This window comes from Pyrus communis, chromosome 11 (genome assembly GCF_963583255.1).
Source record: "Pyrus communis chromosome 11, drPyrComm1.1, whole genome shotgun sequence".
NCBI lineage: Eukaryota > Viridiplantae > Streptophyta > Magnoliopsida > Rosales > Rosaceae > Pyrus > Pyrus communis.
In genome coordinates, this window is record NC_084813.1 from 10,472,000 (window position 1) to 10,498,175 (window position 26,176).

Genomic DNA, 26,176 nt, shown 5'->3' on the forward strand with positions numbered 1-26,176 from the left:
TATATCCTCCATGAAGCTACTATATTTCAAGCCTTAGCGAGAAATTTTATCCCCAATGAGCTGAAAAATGGGTCTAGATCAGCCACTGGTGTTAGCAATTTCCTTTTTTGGATAGCATAAAATTAGGCTACATCTAGCCCAAAAAGTCCCACAAAAAAGTAGCAACACATGTGAGCAAAATTCTATCACTCTCCCTCCTCTTACGAATACACTTGTACTCCCATTTTATTATTATTTTTAAATCTTTTTTCTTTCTTATTTTTCTTTCACTTTGGGTAACTAATGATTGTTTTAAATTCCATAAGAATTAAATTTTCAAATTGATTTAACGTTCATGGGCATTAGTGGGCGAAATTTTCAAATAATTTTTTTCAAAATTGTATGATACTAATTTATCAATTAGTGCTAGGTAAATTGATTATACGTGAAAATCAAATTATTTCAAATGACGAAATGGGAGTTTGCTTCTTTCAACATAATAGATAGAGATATGATAATCTAATCCAACGAACGATTCATAAATGATGAAATCTAACTTTGTCACAATTTGAACTTTTTAGGTTGAAAGGTTCATACAAATAAAAAAATAAAAAATTTAAGATATTACATCTAAAAATCAACTTAAAAAAAACTAACAAAAAAAAATAAAAAATAAAAAAAAATCATCGCTTAATCAAATTACTCTATAAAAAAATATATATATCCTGAAATTCTTTTACAAAACCTCAAAAATTCTTAAGAGCTCCTGAATGAGCTATATCGATGACTTTTCTAGCCCCTGTGGATACTCTAAAGCCCGGAACGAACCAAGGCTCGCCCAGACCAAGAGCAAGACCATCGTTTTGTTTTTTCTTTGAGTCTTGGGAGGAGAGACTGTGAGACTCGTGAGCTTGGAAGGAAGAGATATGGGAGCGTTGATGGTGGCTATGTTGGTGGTGCTCACGGTGGCAGTAGCCTCCGGTGAATCGAAAGAGAAGCTGAGCACAAGGAAATGCGAGAATCTTGGTTTCACAGGTCTCGCTTTGTGCTCTGATTGTAACAGTTTGGCTGAGTATGTCAAAGATCAAGGTTCCCCATCCAATCCAATTCTCCTCCCTTTTTCTCTTTCTTTTTCAAATTCCCACACTTTACTTTTGTTGTTGTTGTATATTTTAGTTGTGTGAATTGCTGTTGTTGTTGATGGGGTTTGAAGTGTTTTAATCCAAATTAGAGTGAGTCTTTAGGAATTGTCCCAAGAAAAAAAAAAAGGAGTGACTGTTTGGTGCAATCATAGAACAAAGTCTGAGAGTTTTAGCACTGGCAAATGGCAATTATTGACTTTATGGGAAGGAATTTGTGATCTGAAGAGGAGGAGTCTCCATTTATTCAGGTTCCCAACTTTGGCAATTATAATTTGTAGCAATTAAGGACATAGATATTAGGAGCACCAAAAGATATTTGAGTCTTGAATTCCATCGATATTCCATACCGAATAATGTAAATACAACTGCATAGCTGATGATCATGGAACTAAGTGGCAAGACGATGTAATTAGTGGCCATTCCTAATGGTGTTTGCGTTATAAGACATCACTATCACTTGCATTTTTTGGAGATCACTTGCATTTGTCCAAGCCCTTGGAAGGAGAGATCTCGTGGTTACGACTCTTTCATTACAAGATGCCACTTTGTTGCGCAAACATGTTGATAGAAATAAGTTTTGGGAATATGAGTGGTTGGGAAATTCTACCTTTAAATCTCAGTTCCAATCTCTACAGTAGTACAGTATACCGGTTGTCGTAATATGGCCATTTCTAGTGTTGTGGATTTTTCCAGTGGATGGATGAACTGGAAATTTTGCTTCAGGAGAAATCGAAAGGGAAGTGGAAGAATCTTCATCCCCTTTTGAGATTGGTGGAAAATATCATTTTCCACCCTTCTATGATGGATTCAAGGAAATTGTCAAGGTATTCTTACAAATCTCACTATAGTTTCATTGCTAATCACGGCAATGAAACTCTTTATTTGCTATTGGACGATATGGAAATCCAGAGCTCCATCTAAAGTAAAGATGTTGGATAATTGCCCGTGTCAAGGTTAACACTTGTGACATGGTTCATAGAAGGCACCGCTCTTACCGCTTGTCGCCTTATTGGTGTATCTTATATAAGTTAGATTTAAAATCTGTTGATCAATCTTTCTTCATTGTCTGATGACATTGGGCTTGTGGTTGAAGCTGGTTAGGGAGATGGGTACTGTATAATTCCAAGGGACTGCCTCTCTCTGCTTAGTGAATCTCACCTTTGGTTTGGAAGGGTAATAAAGTGAAGGTGATGCTGGGTTGGATAATTTTCACTAAGTTTTGGGTGGTTTGGATGGAGATAAATGGAAGGGTTTAGGTAGATTATGCAGGAGCTGGTTTTGCGGAGGTTTTTGTCAGCCCTCCCGGTTTCTGTGTCTTGTGAGTTCAGGGGAATTACCCTCTCCTTAATTTGAGTAGATTGGAAGGCAGCTTCCTTTTAGTTTGTGACTTTGTGTTAGGGTGCTCTTCAGCTCTGTGGAGTTGTCTCTTTCTCTTTCCATTTTCTGTTTTGGGTGGTTTGCTTGACCACTCCTTCTGTTGTTTCTGCTGCTTTCCTTTTTTTAATATAATTGTTTCTTTATTAAAAAAAAAAAAAAAAAAAAAAAAAAGAGACACAGACAAGCTTACTGAAGTCCTAGTTTTGACTGCAGAATTGGTATCCGACTGTATGAAATGTTGCACTGAGGATTCCGATGATTCAATGACAAAGGTAAGTAAATTTATACACACGATGATTGCTCGAATTTGAAATTATATTTTAATCTGCCGATATCCTGTTGGCTCTGAGACTTGCTAGGGATTGTTGATTTCATCACTTTTAGTTGCACGAGACTTTCTAGTTTAATGTCAGGAGTCTCAGGACATGTTAGGGCAACTTTAGATGTTTTGAGAATTTTGATTCCAAGGGTTATGCTATAAAAATGTTATCCATTGGTACACATTACCTAATTCTGCAAATTGTAAGTTTCCATCGGAGGCTTCTCTCTCTTAACATTTATTTAATAGATAAGGAAATGCTTAATATGACTGTTTATAACTACAGATCACGTATTCTGGTGCTATACTGGAAGTCTGCATGAGGAAACTGGTTTTCTATCCCGAAATTGTTGGCTTTATTGAAGAAGAGAAGGATCGGTTCCCTTCGGTCAAAGTCCAATACATTTTCAATTCTCCACCAAAGTTGATCTTGCTAGATAATGCAGGCGAACATAAGGAAACAATAAGGTGAGCATCCTTTTATCATTCACATAGAAACAGTGGACACAACCCTCTAATTTTCTTTCACAAGGTTTCTCAAAATATGGACGGCCCATTTGAATGTTGCCTGAACCTGGCCATGCACATCTATAATCTCTTGCTTATAAATTTATCATCATTGGTATTCCTTATGGGAAAAGTCGCGTTTCTACGAACTTACTATTTTATCTCTGTCACAGAATCGACAATTGGAAACGTGAACATATCTTGCAGTTTCTGCAAGGGAAGGTAAAGCCTGCTTCTGCAATCTGAATACTAGTTATTATCTTCTGTCAACACCTTAATCTGTTTCTCAACACAATCATGTATTTTTTGTATCCTCTTTTTGGAAAAATTTGATCGTGTATTTATTCCAGAGGTTTTAAGCTTAGGTTATTTGCGTGCATGAATAGTCAGAAGATTTCTTACAATAGCATCAGCAATTCGTACTTTTTCTCTGTGACTGTTTGGATTTGGCCATCCGGCATTAACAATAGGGTGAACTTAGGTCCCTAAACTATTTTTTCAGAAAAATTAGTCCTTGAATTATAAAAATCTGCCAATTACATCCCTAATATTAGATTCGAAGCTACTTTATTCAATTTTTCGTCAATTTAAGTCAAATTACTTGCATGTGATACACATTGGAGGGTAGATTGGTAATTTTACATAAAGAAATAGTGTATGGAGTTAACTTTGGAAGGTAAATTAGGATTTAGATTCACAACTTATATGAAATGTTAAGGGCTTATAGGGGAGAAAATGACAGTATTATACTCTAAAATGTTTCAAGTGACTTAAGTTGACGAAAAATTGGATAAAATAGCTTTTAATATAATAGTAGGGATGAAATTACCAATTTTTTAATGAATTTAGGGACTTAGTTTACCTAAAAAATAGTTCAAGGACCTAATTTTCACTAAAGTGATAATTCAGGGACTAAATCAACACTTCACCCTTAACAATATGCAGATTACTAGGCTTATAGGGATCATTTGATAGTGTTCTACAAGTGGTACCTAAGCCAGCTCATTTGGTAACTATTTTGTTTTCAAATTTTAGCGTTTTTGTGCGTGCTAGAAATAGAAGAAAAGTAGATGAGAAAAATGAGGAATGGAGAATGATGAAGGGAGGTGGTGGGAGAAATGAAGGAGATGGCATGAAAACAAAAACTTGGATGATAGGGACATGTTTGCTTGTTTGATGACCATTTAGTTTTTACGTTTTATTTTTCTCTTTTTCTACTTGAGATGTGAGAAAGTATATGGTTGTAAAACGGGTCCTAACTCCTAAGTAAGTACATATGGGGAGCTTTTTGTATTCTACGACTAGGAGTTATGGGATGTCAAAATGGATCCCCTCATGGTTTTAGGGAGCCTTGTATGTAAGCTAGTTGCTTAAGTTAACCTCCAACTGACAAATTAAGGAAGCTAAACTTACGAATCAAGTCTTGCCCCAACCAATCTAAGTTAAGAGAGGGAAGGGATTTGTTTCCATAAATTCGAATATTTGATCTAAGCTCTTTCATTTGGACGATGAAGATCCGTTAGTATTGGTCTCTAAATTATAAATTCATGAGTATTACTTCTTTAATTGTTGTAAAATGGAGTAATTTTCAGGGTCCAAAATACATATAGGGTTTTAAGGAGGTTCATCGAGGGTTATAAGGGACTATTTCTCTAATTGGGTTAAAGTTGATGGACTATTGCTACAATTTTTCTCATTTGATTTTTCTATATTTCCTCCTTGATTAAGCTTCACATGTGTGTCACGTAACTTATTTTGATAGAAGTTCTAACAGAGTTGAAGAAAATAACCATAATTGCACGTTTTTATGAGTTAAGAGATCAATAATCATAAATTTTTAATTGAATGACCATTACTTTAATTGAGTTAAAATTAATGACTCATTTCTACAATTTCCTCGGATAAGCTTCTTCTTCCTCATATGAGAATCATAAGTTTTATTTAAAAAAATAAAATAGCAAAGAAGGAGCGAGAATTCCCATAAATTAATGAGGTTGGTTAGTAATGTCAAAGGTTGGTAGGGTCAACCTCTCTTTTCCCTTGGTGAGTTGAAAAAGGCTTGTTGAAGGTGCAAAATCATTGTCCCCAACGCAACAACCTAACCTAGGGGTGGGCAAACGAGTATAGGAATCGCAGGTCGGGGCAGGTACGGGCCGGTTCTTAATTTTAAAAAAGAGAAACGGGGCGGGTCGGGTGGGGTGGGGCCTTTGTAATTTTCGGTTCTAGTCAGTTCTTGAAGTATAGGAACCGCGAGTACCCGGACTGGCCCATCTGTGATTGAAATGGACATGCGAGATTGAAGATATCATCTCTCCATCTAATCTTAATCGTTAGTTTTAGGTTTCCTCGTCCTCGTCCTCGTCCTCGTCCTCGACCTCGACTTTGTCACTCGACTCGAGTCCTTGAATTCGATTCCGTCTTTTTCCAAAGTCAGTGCCTTGTCGTCAACCCAATCAATTGACGATTGCTGGCGCTGCGAGGATTGGAGCAATAACCCAATCTCACCAGCCACTCATCTCAAGTCTCACCGTCACCAACCATGTCGTCATCGTCGAAGAAGATCACCTTCAAGAGCTCGGATGGCGAGTTGTTCGAGGTCAAGGAGGTGATGGCATTGGAGTCGCAGACCATCAAGCACATAATCGAGGACGATTGCGTCGACAACAGCATGTTGACGCCACCAAGCCCAACGAGAAGATCTCCAAGGACAATCTCAAGGCCTGGGATCAAAATTTGGATTGATTCTAGGGTTTCATAATTTGGGATTTGGTTGGGTTAGGGTTTTTTTTATTTGCGATTAGGGTCAATTGTGTTGTTTTAGCCCCTAGGGTTATTGATTTAGGGGTTTGATCGATGGGTTAGGGCTTTTCATTTTTCTTCTGCAATTTTATATCTTTAGCAATTCAATTTTTTTTCGATTTAGGAATTCATTGGATTTGATCGATGTGAAGCCAATGTAAGGTGAATGATTATTGATCTAGAGAGTTGGCAGTGGAGATGGGCAGTTGCAGGCCTCATCGTGTTCGATTTCGAGCGGCACAGCCACAGGTGGTGATGGGAGCGCTCTTTTAGTTTGGGACACAGTTTGGACTCAGCATCAGGGACTAGTGATGTAGCATCCGTCGCCACTGCATGAAGCAACTACTCAAAACCACGACGAGGAAGCTCAGCAAGAAGATGACTGCAACAAGGATGTTCGGGAAGAAGGTGGTGGTCCGATTCCTGACGATCCAGATAGTTGAAGAAGAAAAGAAGAAGAAAAAAAAAAAACACCAAGGACCCATGGACCCGGCCCAAACCGGCCCGTTTCAACCGGGCCGGGTAAGATTCGGTTCTTATATTACAAAATGTAATCCCCGGCCCGGCCCATCCCGTCTCCATTGAACCCGGGTCTAGTCCGGTCCCTTCAAAATTGGGCCCGGCCTAGCCCATGCCCACCCCTAACCTAACCTATCCATTCATTCTTTTATTTTATTTTATTTTTTACAAGCGAATAATAATCTACAATACATTTATTTATTCATGAAAAAAGGAGAATATTTGAATACTGAATAAAGTAAGTTAAAGAAAAAATCTCTATATACTAGGACAATTCACTGTTAGCTGTTGTTTTTCATTTTCTTACTGAAACAGAAAAAAATACCTATCAATCAATATTAAAAATAGATTGGGATATTTGATTAAGATCACAGAAGAAATTTTATGCGCCTATCTTTTCTCCCATGACAAGATTGCCGGCAAGATTATTATGTTGATGCTTTAACTTGTTGGAAATTTTTAAAATTCCATTCCTTAAAAAGAAATTATTTTATTTTATGAGTTTATTTTTAGCTACACCTCCTAGAACTCGTTTTTAGTCTCACTTTGTTATCTATAACTCAAAATTCACCACTTTGCTCCCTGAAACTTATAGTTCTCTTCACTTTGCCCCTTGGAACTTGATTTTAATCTCATTTTCTCCCCTGAAACTTGAAATTTTTTTCTCCATAAAACTCAAAATTCTCTCTATATTGCCTTAGATCTGTTAATTTCTTATGAGTTTGATTTGGGTGAGGCAGGCTAATCAATTTCTTTTTTATTTTTTTTCGTCTCTTCAATTTCTTTTAAACTTGAATTGAGTGCGCAAGGCTAATCAATTTATTTTTTATTTTTTTCATCTTTTCAATTTCTTTTAAACTTGATATTCTCTAATTGTTGAATTTTAACACATAATGGAGATTTATAATCAAACTTATTGCACATGTGGCATAGTCTATTGGGTGTTTGATTCCACATATTTTTCAGGAGACGATCTATAAGTTTCAGGGAAAAAAGATTCCACAAGTCAAAGTGGAATAAATTTTGAATTTCAGGAAGTAAAATGATGACTTTTGAGTTACAGGAGACAAAAATCAAATAGGGTTCCAAGAAACGTGGCTAAAAATGAGCCTTTATTTTATTTTTTATTTTACAAAACCAAAATTTTACAAGTTGTGTTTGAGATTGTAATTGACCACATTCATTTGCACTCCTACACTTAGCCCAAATCTCTTACCTCGAGTACATGTATCGTCGTACCGGTAATTCGAATGCAGGAACAGAGCAAGGTAAGAAGCCCGGTAACTTGGGCAAGGCAAGATAAAGACCTAATTTAGGCCCAGTTAATCAACCTACCCAATATAAGTCATCGCAGCACAAGTACATTGAAACCGCTCAATATAAGTCATTTCATTTAGTCAATATTGCGATGCGAGATTCTTATATTCTTAAACAATATTACTAAAGAAGAGTAAGCAAATTTAGTACAAAGAGAAACTTAGAAGTTAATCAATTGGGATGTGACGAGGATTGTGCGAGCCGAATTGCACGCAAAGATTTGGTGGTCCAACTAATATTGTCCCAACACAAAACTCAAATCAAGAACCCATTACTCTTGTGCCGCGAGAGCCTAGAAAAGCACTTGAAGTGCATACAGGGCATTTGCGTCGCAGCGCCTGCCATTGGACTCGTCTTGAGTGCACTCGGAGAGAGATTTAGGGACTAATAATTTGGTGTGGGGGGAGTTCCCAGCCATTCTCGACAGAATCCCAGAAGCTTTCCTACAAGTTTTGAGAATTGGAGGTTTAGGGTTTGGGTTCTGGTTTCTACTACTCAATCTCAAATCTCAAATCAATATGAAATTTGAGGTTTAGGGTTTGGGTTCTTGGTTCGTCTGAGTGCAACTGACAGCTACACCACGATCAGCGAGAAATCGATATGAAATTTGATTTTACCCTAACGACGACATTCAATTCCATTCAATTCATGCAATGCAAAACAAACTTCTTATATAATGCAGGCATTGTATACAAGAACATTTCGCAACATCATTTAAGTTACTCAAAATTATGTCACTTATCAAAAGAAATTCTCACTTAACCAAAATTGGGACACAACGACGAAATCATAAGCAACATTTAGTTCTTGAATCTGGTGCTCCGACTGATTCCTGCATTGATTCCGGTGGCCTCTCCACCATACGGACCTAAAGGCTTCCTCACCTCTCTTACCTGTCCTTTTCTACTCTTTACTGCCTTCTGGTGCTTCAACTGCACACGCACAGAGAAAGAGATGAGTTAGTAGAGCAATCATTTAATAGCCTGCAACATTACATGTGTTCGACTATTTGATCAAAATACCTTGTACTTCTTTCTTGGATTCTTGATCAGCTTCTTACGAGCACGAGTAAGTCCCCTGTTCTTCTCCATCTGGTGTAGATACGGAGGAAGAAAACAATACGGTGAGCCAACAAACAATGGTAAATATTATGTAGCCAATTAAATGAGCATAGTCAAAACTGGCTTGTATTTACCTGATAAGTAATATGGCGTTTCCCATCAACAGTTTCAGTTTCCACCAAAGATGGAACCGTCAAGGACCTGCAGAAGCAAAGCACCAACACAAATTACCAACAATAACTCAAAACCACCAACCCCCTTCCTCAACCAACAATAACTCAGAGAGCAACAATGATGAAAACAAACTTGTACGAAAAGGAATGAACCCAAACATGAAATATGGTAATCAGATTATGTAAGATTAACATTTATTGCACAGCAGCTAGAACAATGTAGCAACTAACCACAATGATAAACGTACCTCGAATAAATCTCAGCTTTGGCAGCAAGTTTTGCAGCTCGTTTTTCTTTCACTTGTTCGTATAAGTCATCTTCTGAATCTCCAATTTCACTATCCTCCATCTCCACATCTCCATCATCCGAAATAGTGCCATCTTCATCTCCAGCATCATCCTGAGACTTGATTCCAGCTCCTGCAAGCACTCGAAGCTCATGTTTTCTCCGCCTTTCCCCAATATCATCTCGCCGAGGTAAATCATCATCACCTGAGATAGCCTTCTCAAAAAAAAAAGGATGGCGGGAATTATTTTAATAATCCAATGATATATTTCAGCATCATGACAAAACACATCAGTGTATTTCCTTTTCTTTCGAAAGAGGAAAAATGCTGTTTTGTGAATGTACCCCTAGAATTTTATGGTCACTAACAATGTACCCCTACTGATCAAATTATTCATCAGTATATCACATGATGGGCAACTGTGACACTTTAGAGTGCAAATTGGTATTTTCAACACGAATTGGGTTGAGAGGGATCAAATACAAGTCTCCAACTTCAACAAAATGAGGTCAGAATGTGAAGTTTCCATGGATTAAAGTTTCGCCAATTGACTGAATATCGGTAATTTCATGCCTCTGACAATTGAAATAGGGGGGTAAAGCATTTGTATTTACTTTTGACGAAACCTCAGTGCAATATCTAATATTGATTCTACGATGGAAAATCTCCAATATAACCGACTTTGAGCAAAATAACGATTAAAATTCGGTATAAACCCAGCAGAATATGGACCATTTTCGGTGAGATTATGTGTTCACTAACTTCCCTCTGGATCGTGTGACCGAGATCAGACCACCCAACCTCCCAGCTAGGACCACTGTGGGCATGGACGAAGAAAATCCAGTCGATGTTCATAAAAGAGCTTCAAACTCTCAGAGAATGAAGAAGACAGTAAAAGTTCAAACTTCAGACTTTACACCCCTATTAATTAACAATTGTCTATAGTTTTTAATTCATTTGATGATAGATAGGTGTCCCCACTGCACTAACCAAATCTTTCTTTCCAAAACTGTTGATCTTTTAAATTCATTTAACAAAATATACCAAAATTAGTTGTTAGTCAGCACAACTCTTCTATTATACATGAATATTAGTTTTTCCTACTTTCTATACATTATAAAATCCATAATGCCTTTATATTTTTTACCGATATATCCATAAATTTGGACTACTGATATATCCACCTACCAATATCCTAACCCATGTATGTTTCTGAACCAAATTGGCGTGGAAAAGACCAATGTATCCTCTGAAATGACAGACGTGCCTAATGGTGACACTATTAGACAGAAAATTGAATGGAATGTGAAAAATAAAAATTGACGAAGGGGGAAATTTGCTAATTAAGAACCAAATTTTCCAAAAAAAAAAAAAAGAAAACCAGTTCAGGGGACAAATTGATGGTGGCCACAAAGATCGGAGGCAGATTTCCTAGAAACCACATGGTAGGGATGGCCAATGGGTACTCATTAGGTGTTATGTTGTATGTGTTAATTGGGCTGGTGACTGGTCATGGTAATTGTGATGGTGCAGGTACCTACAGGTGTCCATTACCCATCCCTATTCCTCACCCAGTTATCTTGAACCATGATTACATGATACTATGTTGAAAACATAACAACTAGACAACTAATGTTCTGGTTGCATTCTCCACAAAATCTACAACACCGAACGTAGGAAAACAGCATCCAGATGTAATAAGCCAGTGGAAGGAAATGCAGAGGTTTATTTCCAGTTCGAATCTCTAAAGGAAAAATGAAGGCATTAATTATAAATTTCAATAAGTATCATACCTAGGGAAGAAGTTAAAAACAAGTATTGATTGGGAAGGCAGCAGTGGTGAGGTCATACCTTGGACTTATTTGGATTAGCAGCAAGTTGGGAGAGTTTACTTGCACGACCATTGTTCAATCCATGGACGCCACCCTCAATATTTACAGTGTCATCATCAAAATCATCATACGATTCAAGCTTCCTGTTTAAATTGGTTGAGTTAGTAGTACTCACAATATAGGTACAAATACAAACTAGTAAGTACAGGAGCAAAGTGGTACCCGTTCAATGGCTTCAGAAGTTTCCTGGGTTTATCAGTTTTCGGAGTGATGGAACTGAAGACACCCTTCTGCTTCAACTTTTCCTCAAGGGCAGCTCTTACTTTCAACATTTTCATGCTCTGTACACCAACTTCATCATTCTGCCACATACTAAGAGGTCAGCATAAAACAAAATGATAATCTTCTTGCAGCCACAAAGAGAAATACATCACAAAATTTAGGAAAGAGAACAGAATCACAAAGTAGTTAACAAATATGCCATGTATTTACCTGAAATTTGCGTTTTCCCACCTTGTTTTCATTATCCTTCAGAGGCTCCACTATTTCTACCTTAGTAATGTCATGCAACTGCAATGAATTAAAGTATGAATCTCTTAGGATATCATTTCTGAAAAACAATACAATGTAAAATGCTCAAAGACAGAGATTAAAGCAGTAACTACCACAGTTGCTTCTTCTCCCTCAACCAAGATAGGTTGGGGTCTGTATTCTTTAGCAAAAGAATCAGATGCGTCAATAGAAGTCTCTTTACCAGACTTTGCTACCGCTTCCACCCCATTATATTTGTTTAAAATTTCCTCAAAATCATATGGTAGATTCCCATCAAGTTGCTTCATCTGTAAAGGGAAACCCACATTAGCCAATATCTTTGGAACATGAAACAGCATATCTTCATACAAACCATTACTATACTAAGATCAAAAGGAAACGAAACCCTATACTTCCATAGGTAATTGTTAATCTGCACTATGCAGGGATCATTACGAAACAAGCTGAAGTTCGACTCAAATGGGTTGTAATTTTCCTTTTGCCCCACACCAGTTCCAGTTATAAACAATACCAAGTTGCAATAGTATCCTGATCTCCAATGTGACCTTTAAATTGAAAATTAATTACAACATAGTTCCATCGAAACCAATAAAACATAAATTTGAAGATAACAATTAAAAATCCTTAATTAATTGGGACAACATTTTAAGAGAGCGATAGGTTCAGACATTGTTGTCTGGTCAGTTATACTTTTATATCCAAGGTCGCAATAATTGTAATATGCACCATATAAGTGATATAACCACTATTTCAGCAGGCAGTTGACTTTTAGAAATGGTTTCTGCCCTGATAATTAAAATTCCAGTGTTGCTATAGGTCTGCTACCATGACCACAAACCCAAAAGAAGCGGCAGACAATCCAACTAAATTTATGCTAAGTATCAAAAGGAGAGTTACTTACTATAGAGAAGGGACACATTCTCATTATTCAATGGTCACACATATTCCATCTTTTCAAAAGAAAACATGTAAATAAAATATAACTTGACAGATGGGAGCAAAAGCACTGCATCAAATGTATATGCAATTTGTACGCACATATGTGAATATTATTTACTTTTTCAAATTAAAATCTTTATGGAGGCCATAACCAACTTATAGATCTGTATAAGGCAGGCAAATTCAAGATGCTCTCGCAAGTGAGTTAAAGGAAAAAAGACCACCTTATCCAACAAAATCTTGATCTCTATGAGGCGAGCAAGTACTGGATGGTCACGAACTGGTTGTCCTTCAGACTTGAGAAGAAGGTAGAATGTTATTGCTTGGCAATAGGAAAGCAGAAGAAGCTGCTTAACCTCTAAATAGCGCATCCCTCCTTCCAACATGACCTCCCCTTTTTTAACCTTCAGAAAACACAAATTTCAATAAAACTTAACACAACTGCGCAAATGTATCAAAAACATTTGCATGTAACCAGGGGGAAAAATCAAACAAAATTAGACAATAAGAAGAAACCTAAACAAACTTGACCCAGTATTTGATATACAGATATTGAAGTTTAAAATCATAAGAGCATATTTACAGATAGAAGGAACCAAATACATGGATGATTATGAATTTATCCCAACATATTAACTCCTCAAAGGGACTGATCATCATACCACTACATCTACAGGCATTCATGCTGAAGACAGATAAACATGAATCCTGTGTCTTAAAATCAGCGTATGCTTTGAAAAGGGTACAATTTGGACAATCAAATTGTTATTCCAAAATTGCCACTTTAAGTTTCATCTTGGTGTAGGTTAGAAATTATTTTTGAAGTTGCAGAAAATATATATAGAAACGCTACCATCACATCTTTTAGAACAGTCACATTATTTTGGGGCCAAAAAGAAATCTGTGAGACAGAATCAAGGAGTAATGCTAAAAACTGATTTACGAAAAATATAATACAGATTCCCGATGCAGACATGAACATCCCATCTCCAGGCACGATTTATTTTATTATAACTATAAGCAGTGAAACCCATGAATGCAAGAATAAAACCGACAAATATAGAACAGGGAAAGTATCGACATTGCAAAGCCTAAGAGAAAAAAAGGAGACTTTGTCAAGGAAACAAAAAAAAGTAGAAAGGAGACCTCCAGAAAACAAAAAGAAAAAAGAAACAAAGGAAACATCAGGGTGGGGTAAATCCATAAGAATGACACTATAAAGGCTTTAGCTTCAACATCATGACAAACAAGACACAACATTATCCTGAAAAAAAATGCCTCTTTACTCTTCCTAATAAACCCTCCATTTTTTGTAATAAAAAGAATCCTCCATACCAAGACTCCAAGAAAAGTGTTTTGCAGTGATACTTAAGAGTGCATTCAAAAGAAAATTGGGATAACACTACAAATTTGACGATATATAGGTAGATTTTGAAAAAAAAAAACAAAACAAAAAGAACAATACCTTGCCCAGAAGTGGATTAACTTTTCTTTCAAGCTCTTCATGTGCATCATTCAGCTCTGACAACAACCCAACTAATTCTGGTGCGGAACTGGACGGAACAAGCATTAACTAAGCAGGGTACAACAAAAGACGCAAAGAAAAACTAAAATAAATACAAAACAAAAAGACGTGCAATTTTGAATCAGATACCCAACAAGGCACAGGATAAGTAAAATAAATGCTTAAAAGCATTTATAAAGAAGCAGAATACCGCATTATACTGAAAATTTAAACTTCTCATAAACCAACTGAAAAAAAAAAAAAAAAAAAGTGTTAAATCAAACAAAACGCTGCACAATTACTTGGTACAACACCCAAAACCAGTCCAGTTGAAAATACTAAAGTGAACATCCCCTATAGTAGGTACACGTAGTTAAAACTACATTTAAAATATATTATGGTTCCTAGACCCTCAGGTTCCAAGTGCTAAAAAGAGAAAAAGAAGAAAAGAATCCTGATTCTTTAATGCCTAGTCGCTTCATAGAAATAATTTAAAATGGAAGAAAACTGCATAGCACATATAAAATATAAAACTGCACAGCACTCAAATCTTTAATTTAAAAAGAAAATATAGAGATGAAAAAAAAAATGCTTATACTTTAATATTTTTTTTAAATAAATATATAAGTGAAAAACCTTACTTATATAAAACATCCATTTGCTCCTCCTTTGACAAGGCACTCAAATCTTTCTTCACCTCCTCATAAGCTGTACCCGTGCTATCTGCAACATCAATTTCCACTGGAAACCTTTTTGTACTGTTTCCCTTCATTGAAACTTCCTGTATAAATAAAGAAAATTGATGGGCATTTAAAAGAATATTTCATCATAATCCCTCTTTTGAAGTTTGGTACAGACTATATTTAACTTATTAATTTCATCCATTTCTCCCAATCCAAAGAAAAGATTCAAAAGAAACCCTGGTCTTCAAACCTCACCTCAAAAGTTAATTCCTTATTATTCTCATTTTCGCAAATATCGTCAAGCCCATAGTCATCCAGTGTTGAAAATTTTGCCCTTTCTTTCTGCAGCCTCACCACTTCTGCTTCTTCCTCTTCAGCAGATTCATCGTCACTTGATTTTTGCTACATCAATAACAAAATAACTAATTTAAAAAATCAACACAAAAGAATATTAATGTGTACACAGGACTCCTGTGACTCACATTGTGATTGAATTTGAAAGGGGGAAGAAAAAGCTTAACAGAAAAATTGTCACATTACGTGCTATAATATATATATATATATACACACACATATATTATAGCACTTAATGTACATGCCCTCACCTCAAAATCGCCATTATCAACACCATAATAGTTTTGCCTCTTTCCACCCCATACAGGCTTTTCTTCTTCCTCGTTTTCTTCATCATCATGCAAATCATCCTCAGCACCAAACTTCTCCCTTAAGAACTTCTGCTGCCTAACAACTGTAATCATACATAACTATGAGCAATTATGTAACTTCAAATAGGGTGAGGTCCTAAACCTAGAAACTTGTAATAGCCACGAGAATGTTAAGAACGATACTTTTCATGAGTAATTACATAAATATAATGATTTTTCAACCCAAAAGGAACAAAAAGTTTCAAGATAGAATACTGGAGTTTGAAACAAAGTAGTTTGTTCACCTGATGAGGATAGAACCATTCATACAATGAATACAAAGTGACCTATACATATCATGTATATTTCATTATACACCCTGTCAATACGTGGCATAGCAAAGTTCATAAAATTTCAAAAGATGATTACTTTCTTCATCTAATGCAGACCTATTCACATATACTTCATTAAACATTTATTCTTGACAAAACTCAATTTTCCAAAGATTTAAACTGAGAACTATGAAATCAAGCATAATAGGAAAGTTTCTGTAATCTGAAAACCAAAAAATCTTAAAACATCTTCTTACTTTTTGCAGAAAAGCCAGTATCCCGATCCTCATCAACGTCGTCGTCGTCATCATCATGAATATTCTGTTAAGAGTATTACCAATACAAGATTAGAATCTGAAGATAAATATATCAATTATCACTTTTAAAGATTGGAGTAAAATGAAGTTCAGAAGTTCATATACAAATTTTTTTCATAAAATTCATGGAAAACTGAAACTCTTTATAGAAACCATCAGAGAGTTATTTCAGTTACCAAGGAGTAAAAATGAACCCATAATTGTGAATGACACAGACCTAAGAATTTCATCAATAAAAAAACAAATGAAAAGCAAATTGCAGCAACTAAAAACTGATTCTGCATCACTCCAACTAAAGAAATTAAACTACTAAATAGTTGTAAAAGGTCCATAGCAATTTTAGAACTTAATGAAAGGGAATATAATGAATAGAAAACCTCCAAACCAAAGACGGGTTGCTCGTTGTCTTCATCGGAATCTCCATCCTCTTCATTAACATCAAGAGGAATTACATCTCTTTGTTTGTGAACTGCAACCAAAGGATTCAGTATAACCCATCAGTTTCTTGTCCAAACATGAACTATGCACAACCATCGATTTCGAAATACAATAAAATGAAAGCAAAAAGAAGATTAAACGCCTATTAAACCAGTTATACCTTCCCAGTCCAAATTTCATTCTCTTGTGATAGTGATCGTAACAAATGTTAAATATCCAAAATTAATTTATATAAACAATTTCAACAAGGTATTAAACAAGCAAACATCAACTCAATTAACAAAAAAATAAAAAATGATTTTAGTTAAAGTAACATACAGGCATCAATTTCGTCGTCCATGTCGTCATCTTGAATGGGACTGTATTCATCCCGAAGCTTTCTCTTACTCTGAATTGGGTTTCCATCACCTTTCTTCAGACTCTTTCCCCTCTTGCCCATTTTTTCGCAACCTTCTTCAATAAGAATATACAAAATCAACTTTACCAAACAATGCAAATACCAACTTTACTATAATTATCAGGTTCAGAAGTAATACCATTAATTTTGTAAAAAAGAGAGAAAAAAGTAAAAGGAATAAAAAGAAGTTAAAAGTCTCTTTGACGAACATACATCAAGTTAAATACCCATTTATCAAGAACATTGACAGTCATATTTAAGGGTGGGTCAGTTCCATTCAATTCGGTTTTTTTATCGAAACCGAAAACCAAACTGAAGTCACTGTTCACAGAACACATTTAGGCTGTCTGCAATGACGGGTCAAAGAAAAATATCTCATACAAGCCATGGTAACACAACCTTGTCAGTTGTCACCTACCCCCGATTCAATTGCGTAGTTCCTTTTTTCTCTTATAGGGTCCTTGCCAAACTCAGTCATACAAGATCTTGTCACTTTGAGCGGGTTCTTGCTATGTAGACCAAGCCTCTACACCTAGTCACTCACGGGATTCGGAAGGGGGGCAGCAAGTGTTTTCTGAAAAAACTCGCTGTCCCACCACCCCCCCCCCCCCCCCCCCCCCCCCGCCCCACCCTCTCAATATATATGTGTTTTAGATGCTAACTCTTTGGTTGGACAGAGCAGGGATTCCTATAAAGATCTTTCCACTCATTCATCATAATCAAGCATGGAGGGCTCCGAAAAATGACAAGAATCGGTGTCGTGGTGGTGCTACGAGATGGCGATTTATTGTACAGAAGAACAGATCTGCGAGCCTATTGATTTACCACAGACATTTTCTATGTATAAGAGTTAGAGAGTTAAGCGGAAATAAATATAAACAAAAGAGACCGTTTCCCCCCAAGAATGGTTGATTGGTCATCCTGACTTGAAGTGGGTTCAAAAGATCAACCGTATTGAGTTTTCACTATCATTTTTATGTATTAGCATAGCAGGGGATTGAGCAAAAACGAGTGGATGCCAACAAACTTAAATTCACCAGTTGAAGACGAACAGTTAATCCCAACTTTCAACCATGTGTAGAATGCAGAAATAATAACTGCAGAATTATGGTTTTATGTTGGACCTCTCCTCGAAAGAAAAATGGTTAATATTCATTTGAGAGAAGATGATCAATAATCTTCTTCTTTTGTATTGATTCTTACAATATCATAACAATAAAAAATGCAAACTGATCGAAATTCAAATAGAACAATGGGGTCCCTCTCTGCTTATTTTCTATTATACTGCCTGATTATTCAAACAATTAACCATTTCTAATTTACTAATTGCTAAGATCTATCATCAGCAATTAACCATTATTCAACCAATTAACCACTTCAACTAGAACAATTGGGTCCTTCTCTGCCAATTATCAGCAAACAATTGAATTGAAGACAATATATATCCTGCAGTGGGAAAGGGGCTGCTCATGGCCGCAGATAACTTACCTCCGCGAATCAAGGTGGCTTTGACAGCTGTCGACCGAGACGGCTTTAGGGTTGACGGCGAGGAAGGCGAGTGGTCGACGTCAAAATGGGTTGTCCAGATTCAAGATGGTGAAAGGGTTTAGGCGTGCTGCAGCCTGCTACGAGCCTGCGAGCCTGCGACCTGCCTGCAAGTCTCTGAAGTTCGAACGAAGAAAATTATCAGAGTGGTGACTGACTGAGGAAGGCGCGGCGCGGCGAGACAGAAGAAAGTTATCAGACGGAACGAAGTAAGTTGAAACTTGAAAATCTGCTACTACGGTTATACAAAACAAATGATCGTTTTCGCTAGGTTTAGGGTTTTAGGGTTTAGGGTTTGAAACTTTAGAGTCAGACTAGTAAATTAATTAAGTTTTAATGTTTTATTTTTACGAAAACTAATGAAAATGATTTGAAAACTTTAAGTTTTAACGATAAGAACAAAATAAAGGGTAAAGTGAATAGTATCAGGATCGACTTTTTAGTGTAAAAATGTGGTTTTTCGTTAAAATGAACAGTACCGTGGGCTTTTCATTAAAACCCCTTTTATTTTTTTGTCGAAATATGTTTTAATGTTTGGTGGACTTCTTTCTTCGAGTTAACCAATTAAATTGCTAAGTGTAATAGAAGATTCAAAGTAATTACTTTGTTCATATTTCTTGCTAAAGTAGACAACATCTCATTTGTTTCTGAATAGCTTCTTTTTAAAAGGACTTTCGCTTCAGAGTTTTTAGCCTTGTAAAATGGTCCCTGCTGATTCACATAGCATTTCAAGTGTCCTATGCTATTCGGGGATAAAAAAGATGTCATATTTTATAACTTTGGCTTGGTTCGGTTCGGTTTCTGAATCATGAAAATTGAAATCTAATCAAGCCATTTTGGTAATGTCACATCCCCGCCCGGGGCGAATCACTTCCCGGGCCCGCTCCACCACCATAGCACGATATTGTCCGCTTTGGGCTTACCATTTCCTCACGGTTTTGTTTTTGGGAACTCACGAGCAACTTCCCAGTTGGTCACCCATCATGGGATTGCTCTAGCCCCCTTCTCGCTTAACTTCGGAGTTCCTACGGAACCCGAAGCCAGTGAGCTCCCAAAAGGCCTCGTGCTAGGTAAGGATTGGAATATACATTTAAAGATCACTTCCCTCGGCGATGTGGGATGTCACAATCCACCCCCCTTAGGGGCCCGACGTCCTCGTCGGCACACCACTGTCAAGGTTAGGCTCTGATACCAAATTGTCACATCTCGCCCCGGGGCGGATCACTTCCCGGACCCGCTCCACCACCGTAGCACGATATTGTCCGATTTGGGCTTACCATGCCCTCACGGTTTTGTTTTTGGGAACTCACGAGCAACTTCCCAGTTGGTCACCCATCATGGGATTGCTCTAGCCCCCTTCTCGCTTAACTTCGGAGTTCCTACGGAACCCGAAGCCAGTGAGCTCCCAAAAGGCCTCGTGTTAGGTAAGAATTGGAATATACATTTAAGGATCACTACCCTGGACGATGTGGGATGTCACAGGTAAGGTTCGGTTTTGTAATTTCAGTTCGATTTTTTCTTCAATTCAATTTTTTATTTACGCTTCAGTTTTCGGTTTATTCAACCTACCCATAGTCATATTTTTTATTTTGCACCCTAAAGATTATTAGTTTATATAAAAGAGACGAACTAGCTCTTCAATTTTGATCTTGCAATGGTGGAACCAAAAATTTTTAAAGTAAGTTGGCTAATTAATTTTTATAAGGTGGCTCATTAAATGCTAACATGAATATCAACCGACAACAGTAAATAAAGAGAAATATAAATAATCGAGTGTAAAAATTAATACTTTGCGTGAGAAGTGCTTTACTGAGAGATTCTTTTCATTAGTTGAGTAAACAAGTTTCTCTAAATGTCCAAATAACATACAAACTTGAGTTGATAATGAGTTATTAAGGTTTATTTGGGTTGAGTTGATAATGAGTTATTAAGGTTTATTTGGGTGGGTTATTAGGCTTACTTAGATGAATTACCTTTTTTAAGAACAAGGATCCTCTCTGGATCCTCTTTGTGAGGATTCGGGAGATCATTCAATTTTGTTTGTTCATCGTAGATCGTACAGTTAGAAATCATTTTAAATTTAAAATTGAATATAAATAGTACGTAACGAAAACTAATCGTACTATATACGATGAACGGACAAGATTAATTGATCCCCCGAATCCCCACAAAGAGGATCCGGAGAGGATCCTTGTTCCTTTTTTTAAACAAACAATATTATTTACGCTAAAGGGGAAGGGGTGGGCTAAGTCTCACAATAGGCTAACTACTTAGACTAATTACCTTAAACTATATGAAAATACATGTGTTTTGTTTTTTGAACAAACAATATTATCTACACTAAGGAGGTATGGAGTGGGCTAAGCCTCGCAATGGGCTAGCCCTAAGAATGTTGTTCAAATTCAGTTTTGGCAAAAATCAAACTTAAGACCTCTCACTTACAACTGAAGAGGAATACTACTAAACCATAGTATTATGTGGATATATATATATATATATGTATTTTATTTAGTTTAAAAATAAAAAGATAAAAAAAATATTATTTACGTTAAAGGAAAGGAGGTGGGTTAAGTCTCACAATGGACTAGCTACTTAGACTAATTACCTTAAATTATATGAAAATATATGTGTTTTTGTTTTTTAAATGAACGATACTATCTACACTAAGGGGGTGAGGAGTGGGCTAAGCCTCACAATGGGCTAGCCCTAAGAATGTTGTTCAAATTTGATTTTGGCAAGAATCGAACTTAAAATCTTCCACTTACAATTGAAAAGAAATGTCATTAGACTATAGTATTATGTGAATATATATGTATTTTATTTAGTTTTAAAAAAAAAAAAGGAGTCTACTTGGGCTATAGCAAATGGTAGTCATCATGTTGGCTTCAGTCCTTGTGACACCACACTGAAGGTACATGAGACCTAAGAAGATGGACAGAGAATAGTGATTTGGACAACCAGCACTGAAGATGCATGAGAGATCTAAGAAGATGGATGGAGAAGAGTGATATGATGTGACAAGGCAACTTCACATGACAACCAAAGGGTGGAATCGATTAAATCGACTGAATCGACAGGGGAATCGATATAATATGGAACCAGCGGTGTATTTAACAATGAGATTTTTTTTTTTTAGGGCAAACAATAATTTTATTCATAAAATCCACGACAAACATAGACACACATGTGAACATAATTACGGCCTCTGAAAAGACCTTAACCGAGCAAAACCCAGCGGGAAAAAGCTCGATCGTCAGTTGATGACAAACCAGTTACAGACTCGGCATGAATATAATCCAGTAACATTTAGATATTTGAATTCATTAAATTAGAGAACAGTTATTGGCACTCTAAAATTTTCATTGTGCACTTTAAACTTTCTATATTTAGAAAGAAAAATATACTTGTAATTAGACCTGGCATTTCAAACCCAACCCGTTAAAATGAGTATTCGGGTGAGTGTTTAACGGATCGGATGGTTAAAAGGTCAATCCGTTAAGCACCCTTTAAATAACGGGTCATTTTGGATGAACTCGCAAAACCTGTTAACACCCGTTATTGAGGACTTTTGTGTAATTTCAATAGTCAATAATGAAACCCTCACTCTGTCTCTGAGAAGTTTTTGGTGGGGGAAGGAGATGAAATGCAGAATGTGCTCTCCAGGTGTTTGATGAAATGACCTTGTGAAGATGGAAGGTCATGTTGTTGACTTCGACGACAATGTCACTTGGTAATCCAGTGGTGCAGAACCTGCAAAGACGAGATTTTGAAGCAAGTTTTGGCGCATTGGTGCATTGTTTTCAAATGGGTCTCCAACAGAAATATCGAAAAAGTGAGGTTTTTAAATTGAATTTGACCATTGAACTCACCATGCTTGGCCTTTGGAGCTTGATTTCTCAGCTGCCGTCGTTGCCTCTGATGCTGCCATTTTCTCGGTAAGTCTCTGTGCATCTGCCTCTTGAGTGAAAGAAAACCCTTTTGAGTAGGGAATCAGAAACCCAGATCCATGAAAGAGACAAATGGGGAAAGGGATTGACTTCAGTTCACTGAAACAACTGAGAGACTGAAGGAATAAAAGGAAGGTTGATGGGAATGGAATAGTGGAAGAAATTGGGTGGTTGTGATATTCCATGATAATCAATTTAGCATTTGGAGAGAGAGACAAGAGAAACAATGAAAGAAACAAAGAAAAAAAAAAAAAAGTTAACGGGTGAAAAGGGTGAAGCGGGTGATCTATCTATTAGCTTAATAGATTGGGTTCGGATGACCCGTTAACTTCACGGGTTGGGTTCAGGTGACCCGTTAAATAAACGGGTAGGGTTGAACCCGACCCAAAACCCAATAAACCTGACCCGTTTACAGGTCTACTTGTAATGAGTGCACAATAATATTTTTGAAGTGTCAACTACAGTCCCTATATAAAGAGATACTTGAAATATTTGACAAAAGTTCAACGAGGAGAGTCAAACATGTGCAATCTCATGGGAGCTTGAATGACTTAACCGCTAAAGTAACTTCCGAGTTGTGATAGTATTGTGAAATAAATATATTTATAAACTTTCTACTAAATATAACTTCGGTTAATTTATGGACCATGATTGTTTGGGCCTATGACACGTGGCATTCAGGGCGGTTAAAATGATCAGAAAGCCCTTACGGTGAGATCGGAGCTATATGAGTATTTTGGATTAGACTACCACATGCCAAGGTAGTCCAGCACGGTTCAATTAGCTTTAATCGGAGTGCGACCTATGAGGTAGCCCCAGTTTGGCTTATCTTAACTTTTTCAAAAAGTAGGTATGAAAAAAGTTGGGACATTTTAGATGTTTGATAAACACTTAAAACCAATTTTTTTTTTTTTATTGATGAAAAAAAGCTAAAGGCCCAAAGCTGGAAAAAGGCAGCTTAAAAAAATCAGCTTATTTCAACAAAACACGGGTGAACAGTAACAAGTTAATGAACTTTTCAATTTTCCAATCCTACCCTCCCCTTTCTCACCCTGTCTTGCCCATTTTTCCGAGAACCCACGTTCGACTTCCTTTCGAGACTTCTCTTTCACTCTCACTTCCCTTCTCTGTTTCAGAAAAATCCTTCAGGTGTGAAGCCATCTCTTTAAAAATAAAAAAAAGAAAAAAGAAAAATCCTTTATATTTTAAGCAAGTCTTTCATTTTTCCTTGTTCATTTAATTGTTTTCTGCTATTATACAGATCCTAAAACTTGACGGAAAGATTGGAGCTTTCAGCTTGCTACACCATATGTAGTCACTTTTGGGTTTATTATGAATGCGAAATGAGGTATTTTGATTCAATTTTAATTGTAGTGGTTGACAAAGAGAAACAAAAGAGCTCTCTATGAAGCTCTTGATAATATGGTATTAGGGCTCCTATCTTTGTTTCTTGTCCTACTGCATTTCAGATATATGTACTTCGAAGGCTGTTGAAGCAACTTGGGATGCATGCAACAATAAGAATGGTGCTTGAGATGACAACTCCGGCAGAAGGCTTCTCTCAGCCTTGGATTCCAGTGGGGGGTGGCCGATATGAGCTGCTGGATATGAAAAATGTGCAACCTAGGTATGTCCAAATACATATACAATATTGTATATGTATAGTTTTCATAAATTTATTGAGCATTGTGAGTGCATTTTGTGTGTAGAGAGTGAAGAACGTACCGTTCACAAAGGCAAAACAGGGAACAACAACTACTTCATATGGGAAGAAGAGGTTAGTTTAATTGTAATTATTATTTTTATTTGGTTAAATTCAAAGTTGGTTGGCTTGCATCTAATTCGGTCATTTGCTTGCATAGGTTGACGTCATTGGTTTTCTTAATGCTGGTGATCGAAATCAATTCAAGTTAATGTGAAAACGATATCATTATTTTTGTTATGGTGAGAACTGATTTAAATTAAGAAATTGAATTACTTTTTTTATGTGATTATTTATTGAGAATTTGTTAATTGTTTTAATATATATGAGATAGGATTTTTACGTTCATTTCTCATCTTTGGTGATTGTTGAATTTCTACATTCATTTCTCATCTTTAGAGATTGCTAGATTTCATATTGTCGAATAGTTTATGGATTTTCATATTAAGTGCGTCAATATGTTGTTGCAGTAATTCAATTAGACGTGATATAAGTTGATGTGTTTATACCTTTAAAGATAATTTTTCACACAATTTCTAATCCCGTAGCAATGCGCGGGCAAAACTTTCTAGTGTTTACTGTACACATATTCATGTTAGTGAGAACTCCATTGTTGCAAAATGGTAGCATTAATCCTTGGACTTAAGATATCTCGCATGTCTTGTGAATAGGTCTCGATCGTAAAATATGTCAAATAAAACATGATATAGAGTAAAAGAGAAATAATGCCTTCAATATTTTAGTTTCTTTTTTCTTAAAAAAAAAAAAAAAAAAACTATTATTAACACTTTAAAATTTTTATTGTGCACTGTTTATAAAAGTATTTTTCTTTTTTTTTGTTAAAAAAAGTATTTTTATTTTAAATAGAACACACATTTGAATTTTTTTGGAATGAAAATAATAATTCTCCTTTATAATTTTATTCTTAATTTTGGTCCTTTATATGTAATTTTATAAAAGGGTAGTTTTGTTACTAAACTCTATAAATACATGTTTAGTGAATTTCAAAATTCACACAAAAACATGTTCAGTGAATTTTTAATATTTTTCGAGTTAAAATGTTCACAAAAATAAATTATGATAATCTGCGTATATTTTATTTTGAAAAAAAAGTTAATTTAAATTCATTCTTTAATAATCTGAGGTTAAAATTTTAACCTAGTACTATTGAAGCAAAAAAACTATTTATGAGTTAATAATTTTAAGTTTTGACTCAAGAGTTGGATGGTCTTAAAAGTTTTAGGTGGGTGGAAAATAATGTTGGTGATTGCCCATTACACTCTTTATATGTTTTTGAGTGAATTGTTAATTTAATCCATGAATTATCACTTGAGTGAAAATTAAGTTTCTAAACTATTTTTTCCAGAAAAATTAGTCATTGGATTATAAGAATATGCCAATTACATTCCTAATATTAGATTTGAAGTTGATATATTTAATTTTCCGTCAATTTAAGTCACGTTACTTGCATGCGATACACATTGAATGATAGATTGGTAATTTTTCGTAAAGAAATAGTGCATGGAGTTAACTTTGGAGGGTAAATTAGACGTTAGATTTGCAATCTATATGAAATGTTAAGGGCTTATATGTCACATCTTAGCCCGGGGTCCACCACATCCAGGGCCTGCTCTACCACCGTAGCACGATATTATCCACTTTGGGCCCCGACTACGCCTCACGGTTTTGTTTCTGGGAACTCACACGAGAACTTCCCATTGGGTCACCCATCATGGGAGTGCTCTCACGCACTACTCGCTTAACTTCGGAGTTCCCATGAAACACAAAGCCAGTGAGCTCCCAAAAGGCCTCGTGCTAGGTAGGGATGAGAATATACATATTAGGATCACTCCCCTGGGCGATG

The 26,176-nt window shown here is 36.2% G+C and overlaps 2 protein-coding genes across 3 annotated transcripts; one reads left to right on the plus strand and one right to left on the minus strand.

Moving 5' to 3' along the window:
* Positions 1–767: 767 nt before the first annotated feature.
* LOC137708883 (uncharacterized) lies at positions 768–3,710 on the plus strand. The gene is made up of 4 exons (XM_068448043.1): positions 768–1,068; positions 2,712–2,770; positions 3,104–3,285; positions 3,498–3,710. Exons 1-4 carry the CDS (start codon positions 906–908, stop codon positions 3,568–3,570), a joined length of 477 nt encoding a protein of 158 aa, XP_068304144.1. The 5' UTR covers positions 768–905; the 3' UTR covers positions 3,571–3,710.
* A 4,861-nt stretch (positions 3,711–8,571) lies between these two features.
* Positions 8,572–18,967, minus strand: LOC137707885 (protein THALLO). 2 transcript variants are annotated; one of them, XM_068446818.1, is made up of 17 exons: positions 18,607–18,967; positions 17,040–17,171; positions 16,661–16,752; positions 16,224–16,287; positions 15,596–15,738; positions 15,246–15,392; positions 14,949–15,088; positions 14,269–14,356; positions 13,028–13,207; positions 11,978–12,151; positions 11,805–11,882; positions 11,535–11,674; positions 11,332–11,455; positions 9,442–9,695; positions 9,155–9,221; positions 8,982–9,050; positions 8,572–8,891 (listed from the first exon to the last, which is right to left on the minus strand). In XM_068446818.1, exons 2-17 carry the CDS (start codon positions 17,158–17,160, stop codon positions 8,760–8,762), a joined length of 2,013 nt encoding a protein of 670 aa, XP_068302919.1. In that variant the 5' UTR covers positions 17,161–17,171; positions 18,607–18,967; the 3' UTR covers positions 8,572–8,759. The 2 variants fall into 2 exon arrangements, with proteins under 2 accessions (XP_068302919.1, XP_068302918.1); XM_068446817.1 differs by having other exon boundaries at positions 17,040–17,174.
* Between the last annotated feature and the right edge of the window lie 7,209 nt (positions 18,968–26,176).